The sequence below is a fragment of the Crinia signifera genome, chromosome 2 (genome assembly GCF_055691185.1).
Source record: "Crinia signifera chromosome 2, ASM5569118v1, whole genome shotgun sequence".
NCBI classification, from domain to species: Eukaryota; Metazoa; Chordata; class Amphibia; order Anura; family Myobatrachidae; genus Crinia; species Crinia signifera.
Window position 1 is genome coordinate 117,671,086 of NC_139218.1, and position 14,027 is coordinate 117,685,112.

At 43.9% G+C, this 14,027-nt stretch overlaps 1 protein-coding gene across 2 annotated transcripts in view; it reads left to right on the forward strand.

Moving 5' to 3' along the window:
* Positions 1-416: 416 nt before the first annotated feature.
* SYT6 (synaptotagmin 6) overlaps positions 417-14,027 on the forward strand; it is a 400,031-nt gene continuing 386,420 nt past the window's right edge. For both annotated transcript variants that reach the window (XM_083172753.1, XM_083172754.1), the window contains exon 1: positions 417-966. In XM_083172753.1, the coding sequence (XP_083028879.1) occupies positions 807-966 (160 nt within the window). In that variant the 5' untranslated portion in view covers positions 417-806. The remainder of the gene's footprint in view (positions 967-14,027) is intronic.

Sequence of the window (14,027 nt, forward strand, 5' to 3'; positions counted from 1 at the left end):
CTGCGATCAGATCTGAATAAGGGCTAGCGTCAGAGGGGAACCTGCCCTTGCAATTCACACATTTCATGGAGCGTGGGAAATGCCATAGAAATTAATGGTTTGCATAATAGTCAATAAAATATGACATTGTAAAAGTGATTCGCATATATTATTTTTAAAAGCAGCGCAGGCAATATAATTAGGACATTATGGAAGACAACACACAGATTGTAAGCTATTTATTCCTAATGCCACGTGTAATTATTCTTTAGTGTTGTACTACCCTAATCAGATAGACAGAGCATCAGTAATTGCAGAATATTACTGTTCCCTCTCACTGTGCAGCCCTGTTATCTCGCTGCCCAGCACAAACCAACAGAAGAAGAAATAGCTTAGTAAAGGATTCATAAGCCTGGTTTGTGCACAGCTGTAAATGGTCCATGTGAAGCCAGCAGAAACATCTGGGGGTAATAAGAGGTTAACAACTCTTTGCTTTGCTGCTTCAGAAAAAAAATGAAGCATTATAGAATCAAACAATATAATATAGTAGGAGGATCTCATGTGAGAACCGCCTCAGCAGTAAATGAGATATCTGATCTCAGGCAATAAGACAATCAGGCTCTCTGTGAACTCCAATAAACGCTTCAATAGCTGAATTCCCTGTGGATGTTGCAGCCATACAGTGCAGTATTTGAAAACCCTGACACTAGTATGTTCTATTTTTTTCATACTGTGAATTGTTGATTTTTTTTTTCTCCCGTTATCTTTTGGTTGGTTTGGAAAAAACAGAGGGAGAAGCCAGAGAAGAGAAGGATGCTTTGTGGGAAATGAATACGGCAACAGGAGAAGATGCAAACTTGTGTCACAAGGCTATCCACATTATCAAAGACCTCTGCAAGAAACAAGTGGCAGACTTGGAACAGAGAACTTGCTCAGAGTTTCTCTTACTCTTACCAACGGACCAAAAGCTTCATATAACTGACCCAGGTAAAGGGAAATCTGTTTGTTACTGTATACAGTATGTGTTTGTGTATAGTAGAGTAAGCTGAGAGAGGGTTGTGAGATATATTGCAGTGGTGTGCTTACATTAAGACAATAATAAGCAATCTATGTCACTAAAGCTGAGAGAGAACTAAAATCTCCTGTGGTGCTGAGGCTGGACGGATAACTTACAAGTAGTAGTTCAGCAACAGCAAAACAATATGTATACAGTACATTGCTAGAAGACTAAAGTAAAATTGTCTAGCAGTTCATTAATTTGCATGTGGTTCAGATATAAAATATGCACAGATTTCAAATGAATATATTAAAGCAATGAATTATTCCAACACTGTGGTAGGATGACTTGTATTATCCTTGGGGAATATGGTGTCCATGATTATCCATATTTCTGCATTACTATCCGGCAAATCAGGCATTCCCAACCTTTATCCTCAAGGCATACTGATACCGCTTTTAAACTTGAATGCCCACGTCTTGGGATTTTTGTATACGTGTTCAACCTGGGTGAGACCCAGATAAAACCCCTTTAAAAGTGGTGGCTGGACCTGGCTTATTGAGATCATTTCATAACGCCGCCACTTGCTATGTACTAAACTGGTCCTGGGTCGCATCAACCCAGCTTAACCGTTTACACTGCACTGCAACAAGGGTCTTCCTTGGGACTAACCCTGCAAGTTAGCCGTGTTAGATTGCCAGGTCACTGGACCAGGGTTAGCTCTTTTCCAATTAACCTCTTCCAGGTTATCGCAGCAATAACCCTGTTTATAGCGGCTGTGAGAAAGGTATATAGCAGTGCAGGCTTACTGCTATACAGGCTTCAGCACAGATGGTTTAATCAGAATCATTGAGGTAACTAAGTGCTCAAGGCTGGATATTAGTAAAACCCGAACTGTTAGTGTGCTTGGGGACTTGGGTTGGGAACGACTGCTGCAAATATTGCAAACACGTGTCCAGGGATTTTTTCTTTCATGCTTGGCACCTATTCACACAAGTGTCTTTTAATGCAACTGCAATTTACCAATATATTGTGCTAGACATTTGCAATGTGAGAAAGATAGATAGATAGATAGATAGATAGATAGATAGATAGATAGATAGATAGATAGATAGATAGATAGATGTGTAAATAGAATATAGCCCATGCAAACACTTACATGTGTCTTCTAGTTAATAAGTTGCAGACTAATGCTGGGTACACAATGGGCAATATATTGCTGGTCCATCGGCCAGTGTGTACCAGCAATACGTCTGTGAACTAAGTCATTCACAGACATAAGTGCGCCGGCTGTGTATCTAATGATATATCGGCGCATCATGCTGTGTGTACTAGCAATCTGGTGACCGCATGTACTGTACACCTTCTGCACAAGCTGGCGAGGATTGATTGTGCAACTGGGTGGGTATATGTCCGCAGAGTCATGACGCCAGCATTGCGTATGCAGAACACACTGCCCGATCTGTCTACAGATATATTTGCAGATCAAGTGATCTGCATATACATCTTTAGGTGTGTATCTAGCTTAAAGCCCCATACACAATAGACAATTTTTAAACTCACTTTGGCCATTATCCTTTAAAAAATCGTTTAGTGTGTATGTTCAATATCTTTAACAATGTGTCCTCCCGCATATCGGTAATGCCCACATCATCTGTACTGCATGCTTAATGTTGACTATATCGTCAACAGGGCATGGTGTCAGTGTGGGTTGGGTGACACAACTGACGATATCGGTTACCGCTATTAATCAGTGTACGCACAATATAATTTGCCCATATCGTTCGCTCGTAGGTCTAGTGTGTATGTGGCATAAATTTCACAGTGATTCCTCATGATATTGGAGCATGTACAGAACTTGGTTGGATATTGATCTGACTGAAACCTGAACTAATGTCTATATGAATTGCATGGGGATTTACCATGCAACACAATTGTAATTTGCAGTTGCTTAGAAATCATCTGTGTGAACAAGGACTAAACAGAAATGCCTGAAAAAAACACTTTTATTGCCCAATTGTTATTTTATGGACCCACAACCTAATTCCAAATGCAGATGTTAGCAATATTAAATCTACACTGTAAATTATGATATTGTCTCATTATTGTTTTGTCAATGACAAGGTAGAGAACAGTTACAGCAGATTAAGCATACGTCTTGCATGATTAAACAATCAACAAATGGGAGCATTGGAGTAAGAAGAGACGACTACTAGACTGTTTATGCAACCTATGTATATACAGTATATAGTATATACAGTATACCACTTCCCACTGTCATTAGTTCAATTCAGTCATGCTGCAGAATTTAATAGTCACATCTAGGATTGCACTGCCATTTTTATTTTATCTCATTTTCTATTTGTTTTGAGCCCTTTATTTTATATCAATTTTATAACATGCCGTGCCACAGATTTGTCTGTTACTCTATACATGTTAACCCAACACATACTAGGGACAGGACAAGTAATAATTGTAATAGTAAATAGTCAATAATAATAGATTAATGGGTACTTATGTAGTATCTGGACGCCCGATTAAAAAATCGGGTCCATCGCATCACATCGCATGCGACCAAATCGCATGCGATGCGATGGACCCGATTTTTCCATAGGATTCAATGGGAAAAAGGGTCCTTTTCATTTCCCCACTATCCAACTATGCATGGAGTTGGATATAAACCTGTGGCGAGCCCGAAGCGTGGTGAGCGCAGCGAACCCAGCGAGGGGATGCAGAATACTTTTTAACGAATCCGCGTGCGCTCGCCACTCTTCGGGCTCGGTGGCTCGCTACGCTCGCCAAAGGTTTATATCCAACTCCATGCGTAGTTGGATAGTGGGGAAATGAAAAGGACCCTTTTTCCCATAGAATCCTATGGAAAATCGGGTCCATCGCATCGCATCTCATGCGATTTGGTCGGATGCGATGCGATAATCGGGCGTCCAGATACTACATAAGTACCGATTAATGTATTGTGATTGGAAACAGTGGCATATCTGTCTTTACTGGTGTAGGATTAGCATATTGCCCAGAACACTTCTTACCTTTTTTATTTTTTTATTTGATGCTATTATGTATCTTTCATTTTATTAGTAAGGACATACACTGCTGCCCCAGAGTATTGTGGGCAAAAGCAAATTCAATAGTTTTTCATTTAGAAAATAAACCTTATGGTAAAAGGTATTTATAAGCATACCCTAATAGATAAAGCACCCATGTTTATAGGTCTGTAGTGTCATAAGGTGCTATCAAAGCAAGATTTTGATAGGATGTTAGCACATAGTGGTGGCAGCCATTTTATGGGATGAACCAATATTGATGAGACTGCAATCATTTCACAGGAACTAAGGCCTTGTGAACAATTGGTTATGACATGGCTACAGTAACATATGTCACTGATAATTTGAAGCAGATTCATCAAAGCTTCGAGAGAGAGAGAGAGAGAGAGAGAGAGAGAGACATTTGTCGGGATGTAATACAGTCCAAGGTTTTTTTAAAGTGCTAATAATTTATAAGGCAGGGATAGTCCAAGTCCAGCCACATTCCACATCTCCCGCGAATTTGGACAGCATTACATGCTGCCGATAAAGTGAAGAGAGATAAAGTGCCAACCAATCCGTTTTTACCTGTTATTTTTCAAACTCAACCTGTAAAATGATAGAATCTGATTGGTTGGTATGTCATCTCTCTCCACATTATCATTCTCCACAGCTTGATACATTCCCCCCAATATCTCTGCAAGCTTTGCTAAATCTCCCCTCTAATGTATTGCTAGACTGCAGTTTCTAACTAAATGGAAAATCTTGGAAAATATACTGCTGATGGGTTTGCTTTAATCATGCAACTGTGTCACTAGTACTTATCCTGCAAGCTCTCTCATTAGGAAATTCTAAAACAGACTTTTTGGTAGCGTCAGTGAAAGTGTAGGATAAGAGAGAGGGCTGTCACACATAGCACATTAGAATGGGTAAATTTACTAAAATAGGAGCTCCACTAAAGATGGTATGTTGAGGATCAGATTTTATTTATTTATTTAGCACCTTCTAGAAGATATTAGATTGAATCTAACAGTGGCGTAACTATAGACCCGCCGCCCCCGCGGTGGTGGGGAGGCGCTAGGCAGGTGTGGGCGCCTGGGTGGTCTGCGGGACTATAGTTACCACCTGGTCCCCAGCTCCCGACTCCTGCCCTCCCCCTCCTTACCCCATTGCCGCCGGCGCCGCTGCCTTTAACCCGACACGCAGATCTGTGTCGGGTGACGGGCGGTCCCCGGCTGCAGTGCTAATATAATAAGAGACACTCGGAAAATGGCTGCCCCCATAATGCTGTATGGGGGCAGCCATTTTCCGAGTGTCTGTTATTATATTAGCACTGCAGCCGGAGCCGGGGACCGCCCGTCACCCGACACAGATCTGCGTGTTGGGTTAGAGGCAGAAGCGCCGGCGGCAATGGGGACGGGTAAGGAGGGGGTTAATATTTCGGGGGGCGCCCGAAATGTCCGGCGGGGGGTCGCAAAAAAAGTAGTTACGCCTCTGGAATCTAAATAGTTGCTATGGGCAACTCCCCATCTTCGATAGAACTACCATCTTAGTAGATTTATCCCACAATGTTTTGTCTCACTATGGGCGGGATGTACTAAAGGAAAAATGCGGTAGCCGGGCTCTTCTTTGCTGGCGAATCGCCAGAACGTCACCGACGGCGATCCGCCAGCAGCCCGGCTTGCCATCTAACTGAGACGCGTGTGCGTCTCACGCGCACGCACGTCTCAGTGTCCGTGCGCCAGGGAAACGGGATCCTGTCCGTCTCTGCTTCAGGGAGAAGGACAGGGTTGGGGGGGGGGGGGTGCGGGGAGGTGGTGGGGACCCCGGGTGACCGGCGACAAGCCAGCGGGGACCCGGGGGAAGCCGTTGGAAGGGGACGCGTGCGCATCTCGTGTGCGCGTGTCCCCTTTCGCAAAAACAGATGGCGGGTGGTCGGGGATGGCGTCACCATCGCCATCCCCTGCAAAGAAGAGCCCGGCTCCATCTGTATGTATCTTTACCCGTCTGTCCCGTCTCCGCCGGGCAGGGTTTCGCCACCTCTGGGTGGCGATACCCTATAGAAGCCTATGGGCTTCTATCGCCGCCCGCTGCCTGCCGCCCGCTGCCTGCCGTCCGCGCGACCCCCCCTCCCATCCTCCATCGATCTCCTCGGGGGGAGGAGGAGACGCCAGGGACACTGACAGCCGCCGGGATGTGACGGAGACCCCCTCACACCACATTACAGGTATCACGGGGGTCTCCGTCACTGCACCCCGATGCTAGCGGCAAATGTTAGTACATATGCGGTAGCATCACGGCGAGGGGCGGCGATGTATATTAATACATTCCGCCCACTATGAGAACATTGCAGTGCTCCAGATCGGGATGTAGTCAAATCTGAACAGTCAGGATGCCACCAGTCACAATATCAGCAGCGGCATACCAGAATCCAGACACATTACACCGGTAAGTATTACAGCTATCAATATGGTTAGTCTGCTGGGGGAGAAAGGGAAAATGTTAGGGTTAGGCCCCTTGATGGCTAACCTTGACACTAGATGTTGTTGAACTACACATCCCAGCATGTTCTGCATCAGATTTAGCATGGTCAAATAGCAAAAGTGAAGCAGAGCATGCTGGGATGTGTAGTTCAACAACATCTGGAGTGTCAAGGTTAGCCATCAAGGGTTTAGGCTGTGGGAGGGGTAGGATTTGGTAAGGCTGCAGGAGGGGTGGGTTGAGGATACCTATATTTTTAATCACAGTTGAAATGCATTTGTTTGTCACTAGCAGAGAGATCAACCATTGCCACAATGGTAGCTTTATGGTGTGTACACCAGGGGTGCCGATTTCCTTTTTTACCGGTGGGTGCTCCCACAGACTATCACCCCCCTCCCCCCCCCCTCAGGGTGGGTCCTGGCAGCGACAGCGCCGCAGTGGTGTCCCAGCAGCGTATATGCCGTCAGCAGCAGGGTCCCTTCGGAAGATGGGAACTAGCAGCGGTATTAACCCCTTGAGTGGTGGGTTTTGCTGGGGCAGGACAAACCTATCAGGGCAGGTTTGTCCTGCCCCAGCAAAACTCACCACATAAAGTTGTAACACCCCCCCCCCTCACCTCCGCTCCGGTGTTAGTACGCCAGAGCTTCCCTGCAGTGCTGCCGCTGTCCCCCCTGCCTAAGCCGCCTGTCACATTCAGCAGTGACGTCGGCGGCAGGCTGGGGGATGTTCGCGGCGGCTCGGTAGGACTCGGGAGGACACTAGAGACGCTGCGCCAGTAGTGCACACCTGGACACCGCTGGCGCACACCTTTTCTATATTAGTAATATACCCGGAAATTTTCCGGGACAGCCCGCTGCGGCAGCGCAGCTGAGCCCATAAAATTTCCGGCCATACCACTCAAGGGGTTAATACGGATACTAGTTCCCATCCACCGCAGTGACCCCCGCTGCTGACGTCATATCCGCTGCTGGGACCCCGCTGCTGTGGCCCGTGCCATGGGTGCTCCTCACTTTCCGTGGGTGCTCGGGCCCTGGAGCACCCAGGGTTTCGGCGCCTATGGTGTACACACGGTACAATCCAGCATGAGATTTTGACTATATAGTCAAAATCGCATGCAGATTGCATGCCGATCGCACATCAACTCACATTACAATAATGAAAATTACCTTTTACATTTAGTAGTGATAGGGAATCTGCAAAAATCTTCCACAAAAGTTCTGTGTAGGTGCAAGGATGGAAGCAAAGTGATAGCATCTTCAAAAATCACTTCAAAATGCTGTCTTCTTTCCTGGGCAGATGATAACATCAAGCATGCGGCATCCATGGCATTTTCCCAGTGAATTTTGCTACTGCACTTCTGGCGCCGGACCGTCAGTGAGAGCCCCCTGAACCTAGGGTCCCATGTACATTCTACATTGCACCCCATGCGACCATTATTTAGATAAGCCAGTGGTCAAAGTATACTATGCTTAACTTGCATAACCTTATTTGTGCACAATATAACACCTGATGAATTGGCACTCAATACAGTTATTAATAAATCAAAAGTCTAAGTATCCATATAAATTGTAAACTCCACACCTGTCACCACTTTTAAATAAAAAAGTATTTTCCTGCAGTAATCCAAATATAAATGTCAAGTCATGCAAATACTGTACATTTATGGGACTTATATTTGGATTATGTGCCCATGGCAGATTGTAGTTTAAGACTGTGTCTAACTACTTTAGTTTTAACAAAGATGTATTGTTTTTTTTATATATTACTAGTTATGCAGTTGAAACTACCTTCATTACAGTATCATACCCTCCAACATGACCCATTCCATTAGGTACAAAATGCTCTGTTTCTGGACTTCCCTGCCAGTGGCAGTTACACAAGTGGGACTGCACCACTGTCCAATATTCAAAAGGGAAGCCACACCTACTGCCACCTCAAACATCACTGTCCTGGACTGACTGGCAGTTGAAGTGAAACTCCCCCTCTTTGAATTTTGGACTGTGCTGTAGTCCAACCTCTGTAACTGCCTCTGGCAGGGAAGTCCAGGAATAGAGCATTTTGTACCTAATGAAATGGAGGGTATGCAGTATCTCAGTAGCACCAGTGAACTACTTTACAGGGTACCACAACATTGTTGTAATAAACTAAAAACTAAAGCCCTATACACATTAGAAGATAAAGTGAAAGATATCTTGCAGAATGCCTGTTTTATCTTCTGGTGTGTTCCCTTGATTTTGTTAACAATGCGCGTCATTAACAACCCCCTCCCTTGTCCAGCATGTCCAGATGAGGGAGGTCCTCGTTAATGATGGCCATGCCATCATTATGGCCATATCTCTGCCGGGGTCGCCTAGCATGTGTGGAGCTTTACAGTAGTTGTGTCTGTCTGCCAAGACCAATGGTAGTGAATTAGGAGGAAGGAGAATGTCATAGTGGTGCGTGATACAAGTTTTTGGTGGCTTGGTTTTCTTAGTCAGGTGCTGGTTATTATACAGAATATCATTAGATCCAACCTATTGAGTATATTGAAATAAAACAAAAGTTTTAGAATGAAAAGTATTTTGGTGTGCCTGTAATATATTTGATACATTTGAAAACAAGAAACGGATTCACTGCGGTGCCATAGTAGTGTGTAAGGCTGCATGAGCTATATAGAGCAAACACTAGAGGGAAATGCTAGCTCACACACAGGCTGCTCCAGATGTCACTGTTGCTTCTGTTTGTAAAGAGCAAAGACCATGTGGGCAGCTTTACTGCTACAATATTTACAGTGTCACTAACTCACGCTGCTTGCTGTATTAAAGTGTAATATGTCTCTGCTGTATATTGTACAGACGTCTAGTATGGCTCTGCAGTATACTGCACTGAAATATTTTGTACTGTTAGATGTTGAATCAAGTTTGAACAGTTTGAATCAAGCTGCAAGTTCAAAATCAGAAAAATATAAAATATTTAGATTTATTGTTTGCATAGTTTGGTGTGCTTAACCCAGGCATGTCCAAACTATGGCCCTCCTGCTGTTTTGAAATTTCACATCCCAGCATGCCTTGCCATAGTTTTAGCATTAATACCAAAACTATGGCAAGGTATGATGGGACTTATAGTTTCACAACAGCTGGAGGGCCATAGTTTGGACATGTCTGGCTTAACCCTACTGCCCTTTCTTCAAAGCCATGTGCCTTCATGCAGTCTAAACTGAGCTGCAAGCTCAAACAAGAAAAAAAAATATAGATCTATTGTTTGCACTGCTCTGTGCGCAGTACCTCAGTAAGCTGTGGCAACATTTCATAGATGTACTTTTATGTGTTTGTGCCGCTGCTATGTCGCTTAGTAACCAGACAGCTTGCTGCAACCTTTGGGCAATATTGGTGAAAACAATATTGTGAGCTGTGAGGTGATCAGAATTGACCTGAATTAACTGAAAATTATTATCATTGAGGTTAATATTACTCAAGAAACAATAAAATGCCCAAATTATGTGTTTCTAGTTTTTTTGCCATTTAAAAAAAATCCAAAAGCCGTCACAGTTGTTTAGCAAATCCAAAACTGGATAAGGGATCAGCAAAAAAGATGCACATCTGTAGTATAAAGTGCGTTGTCATTACTACTGTACATGGAGAAAAAGGTTGCAAGAGAAAGGGATAGAGGTGCTCAGAAAAGACATCAGGGGGAGCTGTGGGGATCAGATTCCTGAGGCTGGGCAGACAAAGGGTTCCTGGGGGTCAGCAGTGTGCATAGGCACCGATGGGTGCTTCCGGTCCCAAGCATCCTTGGAAAATGTCCAGCACCCATAAGCGGGCCAAACCCACCCATGCACTTACAGTTGCGGCAGCACAGATCTACTGATGTAATCTCAGGAGCAGTGTACAGGATTCCTCTGCACCACAGGCCTGCCACTGTCCTCCAGGTCAGTACATTTTAATGGATTTAGGGCCACATCAGCATGTCTGCCTAGAGTGTGTGCTGCGCCACTGCTACCTTAATTTGAAGGAGGTGGGGCAGCAGCAGACACCTCCTCCCTTCACATGTCCACATCCCCGTCAAATGATTTTTAGCTTCTACTGTGCGATGTAATGTGTTTTTTAGCTCCTACTGTGCAGCATTATGTGATTTTTGGCTCCCACTGTGTGGCATAATGTGATTTTTGGCTCCTACTGTGCAGCATTGTGTGAATTTTGGCTCCTACTGTGTGGTATAATGTGACTTTTGGCTCCTACTGTGCGTTGTAATGTGACTTTGGCTCATACTGTGTGGTTTAAGGTAACTTTTGGCCCATACTGTGTGGCATGATGTGTTTTTTGGCTCCTACTGAGCGGCATAATGTGAATTCTGGCCCATTCCATGGTAATTGTGGCTCATTCCATGTGGCATAATGTGATTTTTGGCTCATACTGTGCTGCATAATGTGGCATAATTGAAAACACATTTTAAAGAATGTTCCCTGGGAGTGCATCTATACATTTCCCTGTATCCCTTCTGGGACAATCCGACCCTGAGCAGATGTAAATCCAATTTCAGGACCACACCCCCTCCCCAAAGGACACATCTCCTTTCACAAGGTCACACCTCATTTCAACAGGCTTGAGCACCCACCAGCAAAAACATAAACTGGCACCTCTGGGCGTGTGCATCGTCAGCGGGCATCCTTGGAAACAGCCAGCCGGACTCCCAGGATGCACATGCAGACAGGATTTCTTGGCAGGTTCAACTCATATTGCCATAGCAGAGCTTTTGTGCTTTGCGTTCCGCTGCAGAATGCAATCCGGAGGCTGTCAGCTGCTCTGGCTAGTTGGCACATCCTGGTGTCGGCCGCTAGCCAGGAGCAGCACTGAAGCAGCAGTGATTATGCACTAATTGATACCCACTACATTGTAGCAATTCCCACCACTGGCCCTCACCTTCCATCTATGCTCCCTGGGAGAGGGGGGGCCCTGACAGTTTTCTGATGGCAGACCTGGAGCTGCTCCTACTTACCTATACTCCATGGTCCAATTTAACCCCTGTGCCATTCAGTAACTCACAATGAATGCTGCAACAGGTAACCAGTGACAGGAAGGTGGTGGCACCTCTATAATTAGCTTTTAGAGGAAATTGTATGTGGGCACCTTTAATACTGTGTTTCTGTGCTGTTAATGTGTACTAAACTCCTCAGAACACTTTCTTGGGCTAACTAAAATGATCATGAACTCAAGACAATCTCATTAAACATTTAGAAAACCCTATATTTACAAACAAGGGCCTGCTAGAGGAGAATTTTATGTGCACCTACGAGACCAGTCTTTCAGATTTCATTATTGGCTGTTAAGCAATTAATACATGGATTAAAAAGGAACTAATGTTCATCTGGACAGTACGGATGGTTTTATGGTTAGCATTACTGCCTCACAGCACTGAGGTCATGGGTTCAATTCCCACCATGGCTCTAACTGTGCAGACTTTGTATATTTTCCCTGTGCTTGCACGGGTTTCCTCCCACAATCCAAATATATATTGGTAAGTTATTTGTCTCCCAACAAAAAAATTTACTCTAGAATGTTTGTATGTGTATGTGGTAGGGAATATAGGGGCAGATGTATTAAGCCTGGCAAAGAGATAAACTGGAGATAAAGTGGAGAAAAAGTGGAACGAGATAACGCACCAGCCAATCAACTTCCAACTGTCCTATGTTAAACACTGCTGATTGGCTGGTGCGTTATCTCCTTCCACTTTTTCTCCACTTTATCTCCAGTTTATCTCTTCGCCAGGCTTAATACATCTGACCCTTAGATTGCAATAGATATAGATTGTAGGCTCCACTGCGGCAGATACTGTGAATGTTCAAATATCCTCTGTAAAGCGCTGCGGAATATGTGCCCTCTATACTATATAAATAACTGTTCATAAATAAATAATACTTTAATTACCTTTAAATAGGTAAATAATAACCATACTGTGAACAAGTACATGAAGTCGTGGTTGTTAAGAGTGATGTCATTAAGTTATAGGGGTATCCTATTATACTGTATGCTGTACTTTCCGCACGGAAAATGTGGGCTTTTTAACCCTATAGTACTACTGGTTATCCAATTACAGCTTATATTTATGTGCAGTGAATGACTGGTATCTGGTGATAACACATAGGATCTGGGATAAGTTTCTGGACACATGTTTTTGGCAGAAAAACTGGTCTCCTGGGGCTGCTTATTGGGGATCACCGATAAGTGCAGGCCTACAGGACTAATTGAATAGCCATTATGGGAACCATTAACATAGAGGAGTAACTCTGGGAGGCAATGGAGTTATCTGCCGCCGGGTTCCTGGTCCCAAGGGGGCACCTCTCCCCTACAGCAAATTTGAATCTGTTATTACAAAGCTTCCTTATTGCTTCATTGGCTGACTCCCCCTCCTAGCAGGACCATAAATGTCATACTCTCTTTATTTTAAACATAATATCCATAACATACATATATTTATATAAGGTGGTGTGTGTCTGAGGGAGGGGGGGGGGGGGGGGGGCACTCATTTTTATCTTGCCTCCGGGCAACTGGGACAAACTTACGCCACTGCATCAACAGCAGTAACAAAACGCAACTAATAGGATACTGCCTTAAGGTTTATTGCTGGGATTTTTATGTGATAATAAACCTTCTTTTAAACTACATCCTGGGAAATTGTATGGCTTAATTGTAACTTTATAGATGTATGTATCTATACTTGTCCAAAACATTATTTGGTTATACTTCAATATTCAACCTCAGCCATAGTATATGTTATCCTTCTTTGAAAAAAAAAAATTAAATTGATATTTCTCTTGAAACAGAGTTACTGTAATGACACTGGAAATGTATTTGTGCATTTATGGTTAGACGGTCAATTGTTCCAGAACAGTCCTTATAAATATAGACCACTTTGCATTGTGAGCTAATTAAACTTCAGTCATATTCTTCCACATACTTGCTTATACTTTTAATTCTTGTTGAGGGATAAATAGGGGGGACCTTCCTATGTTGTAAAAGAGACCCGAGGAAGAGGGTATAAAGGAGAGTAATAAGAGTGCAGAAAAAAATATCTTCCTCATTTTCCACTTTCAGGTAACGTTTCACGGAACCTGTGATAAACAATACATCAAGGAGGACTGTATTACACTTATGTTGATAATAATGGAAATAAAGTAAGTGGATGCAAAGCAAATGAAGAGGGAGTAACTGAAAGGAAAGAGAGGGTGCCAGGAGCCAGGGGTGGGCTGGGCGCCATGTGCCCCCTTGGCCGCTTTACCAGCTACTCCTGCAGGCCGCGCTGGATCCAGCGCATTGTCAACCTTCTCCAGCCCTCCTCCTGTAGTAGATGCTGACTGTGTGCCCACAGGGTAAATGTGCTGTGGGCTAAGCATCGTCTGCATAGTATTTTGTATTGTAGTGTTCCTGAGAACCACTAATAAGCTTTGCTTTGCAAATGTTGTTAAATTTCACACTTGTTAAAATATACAGCTTGAACCAAGTCATGACTGAGAGCTATTCCATAATAAGGAATATTTATTTGATGAGATGTAATCA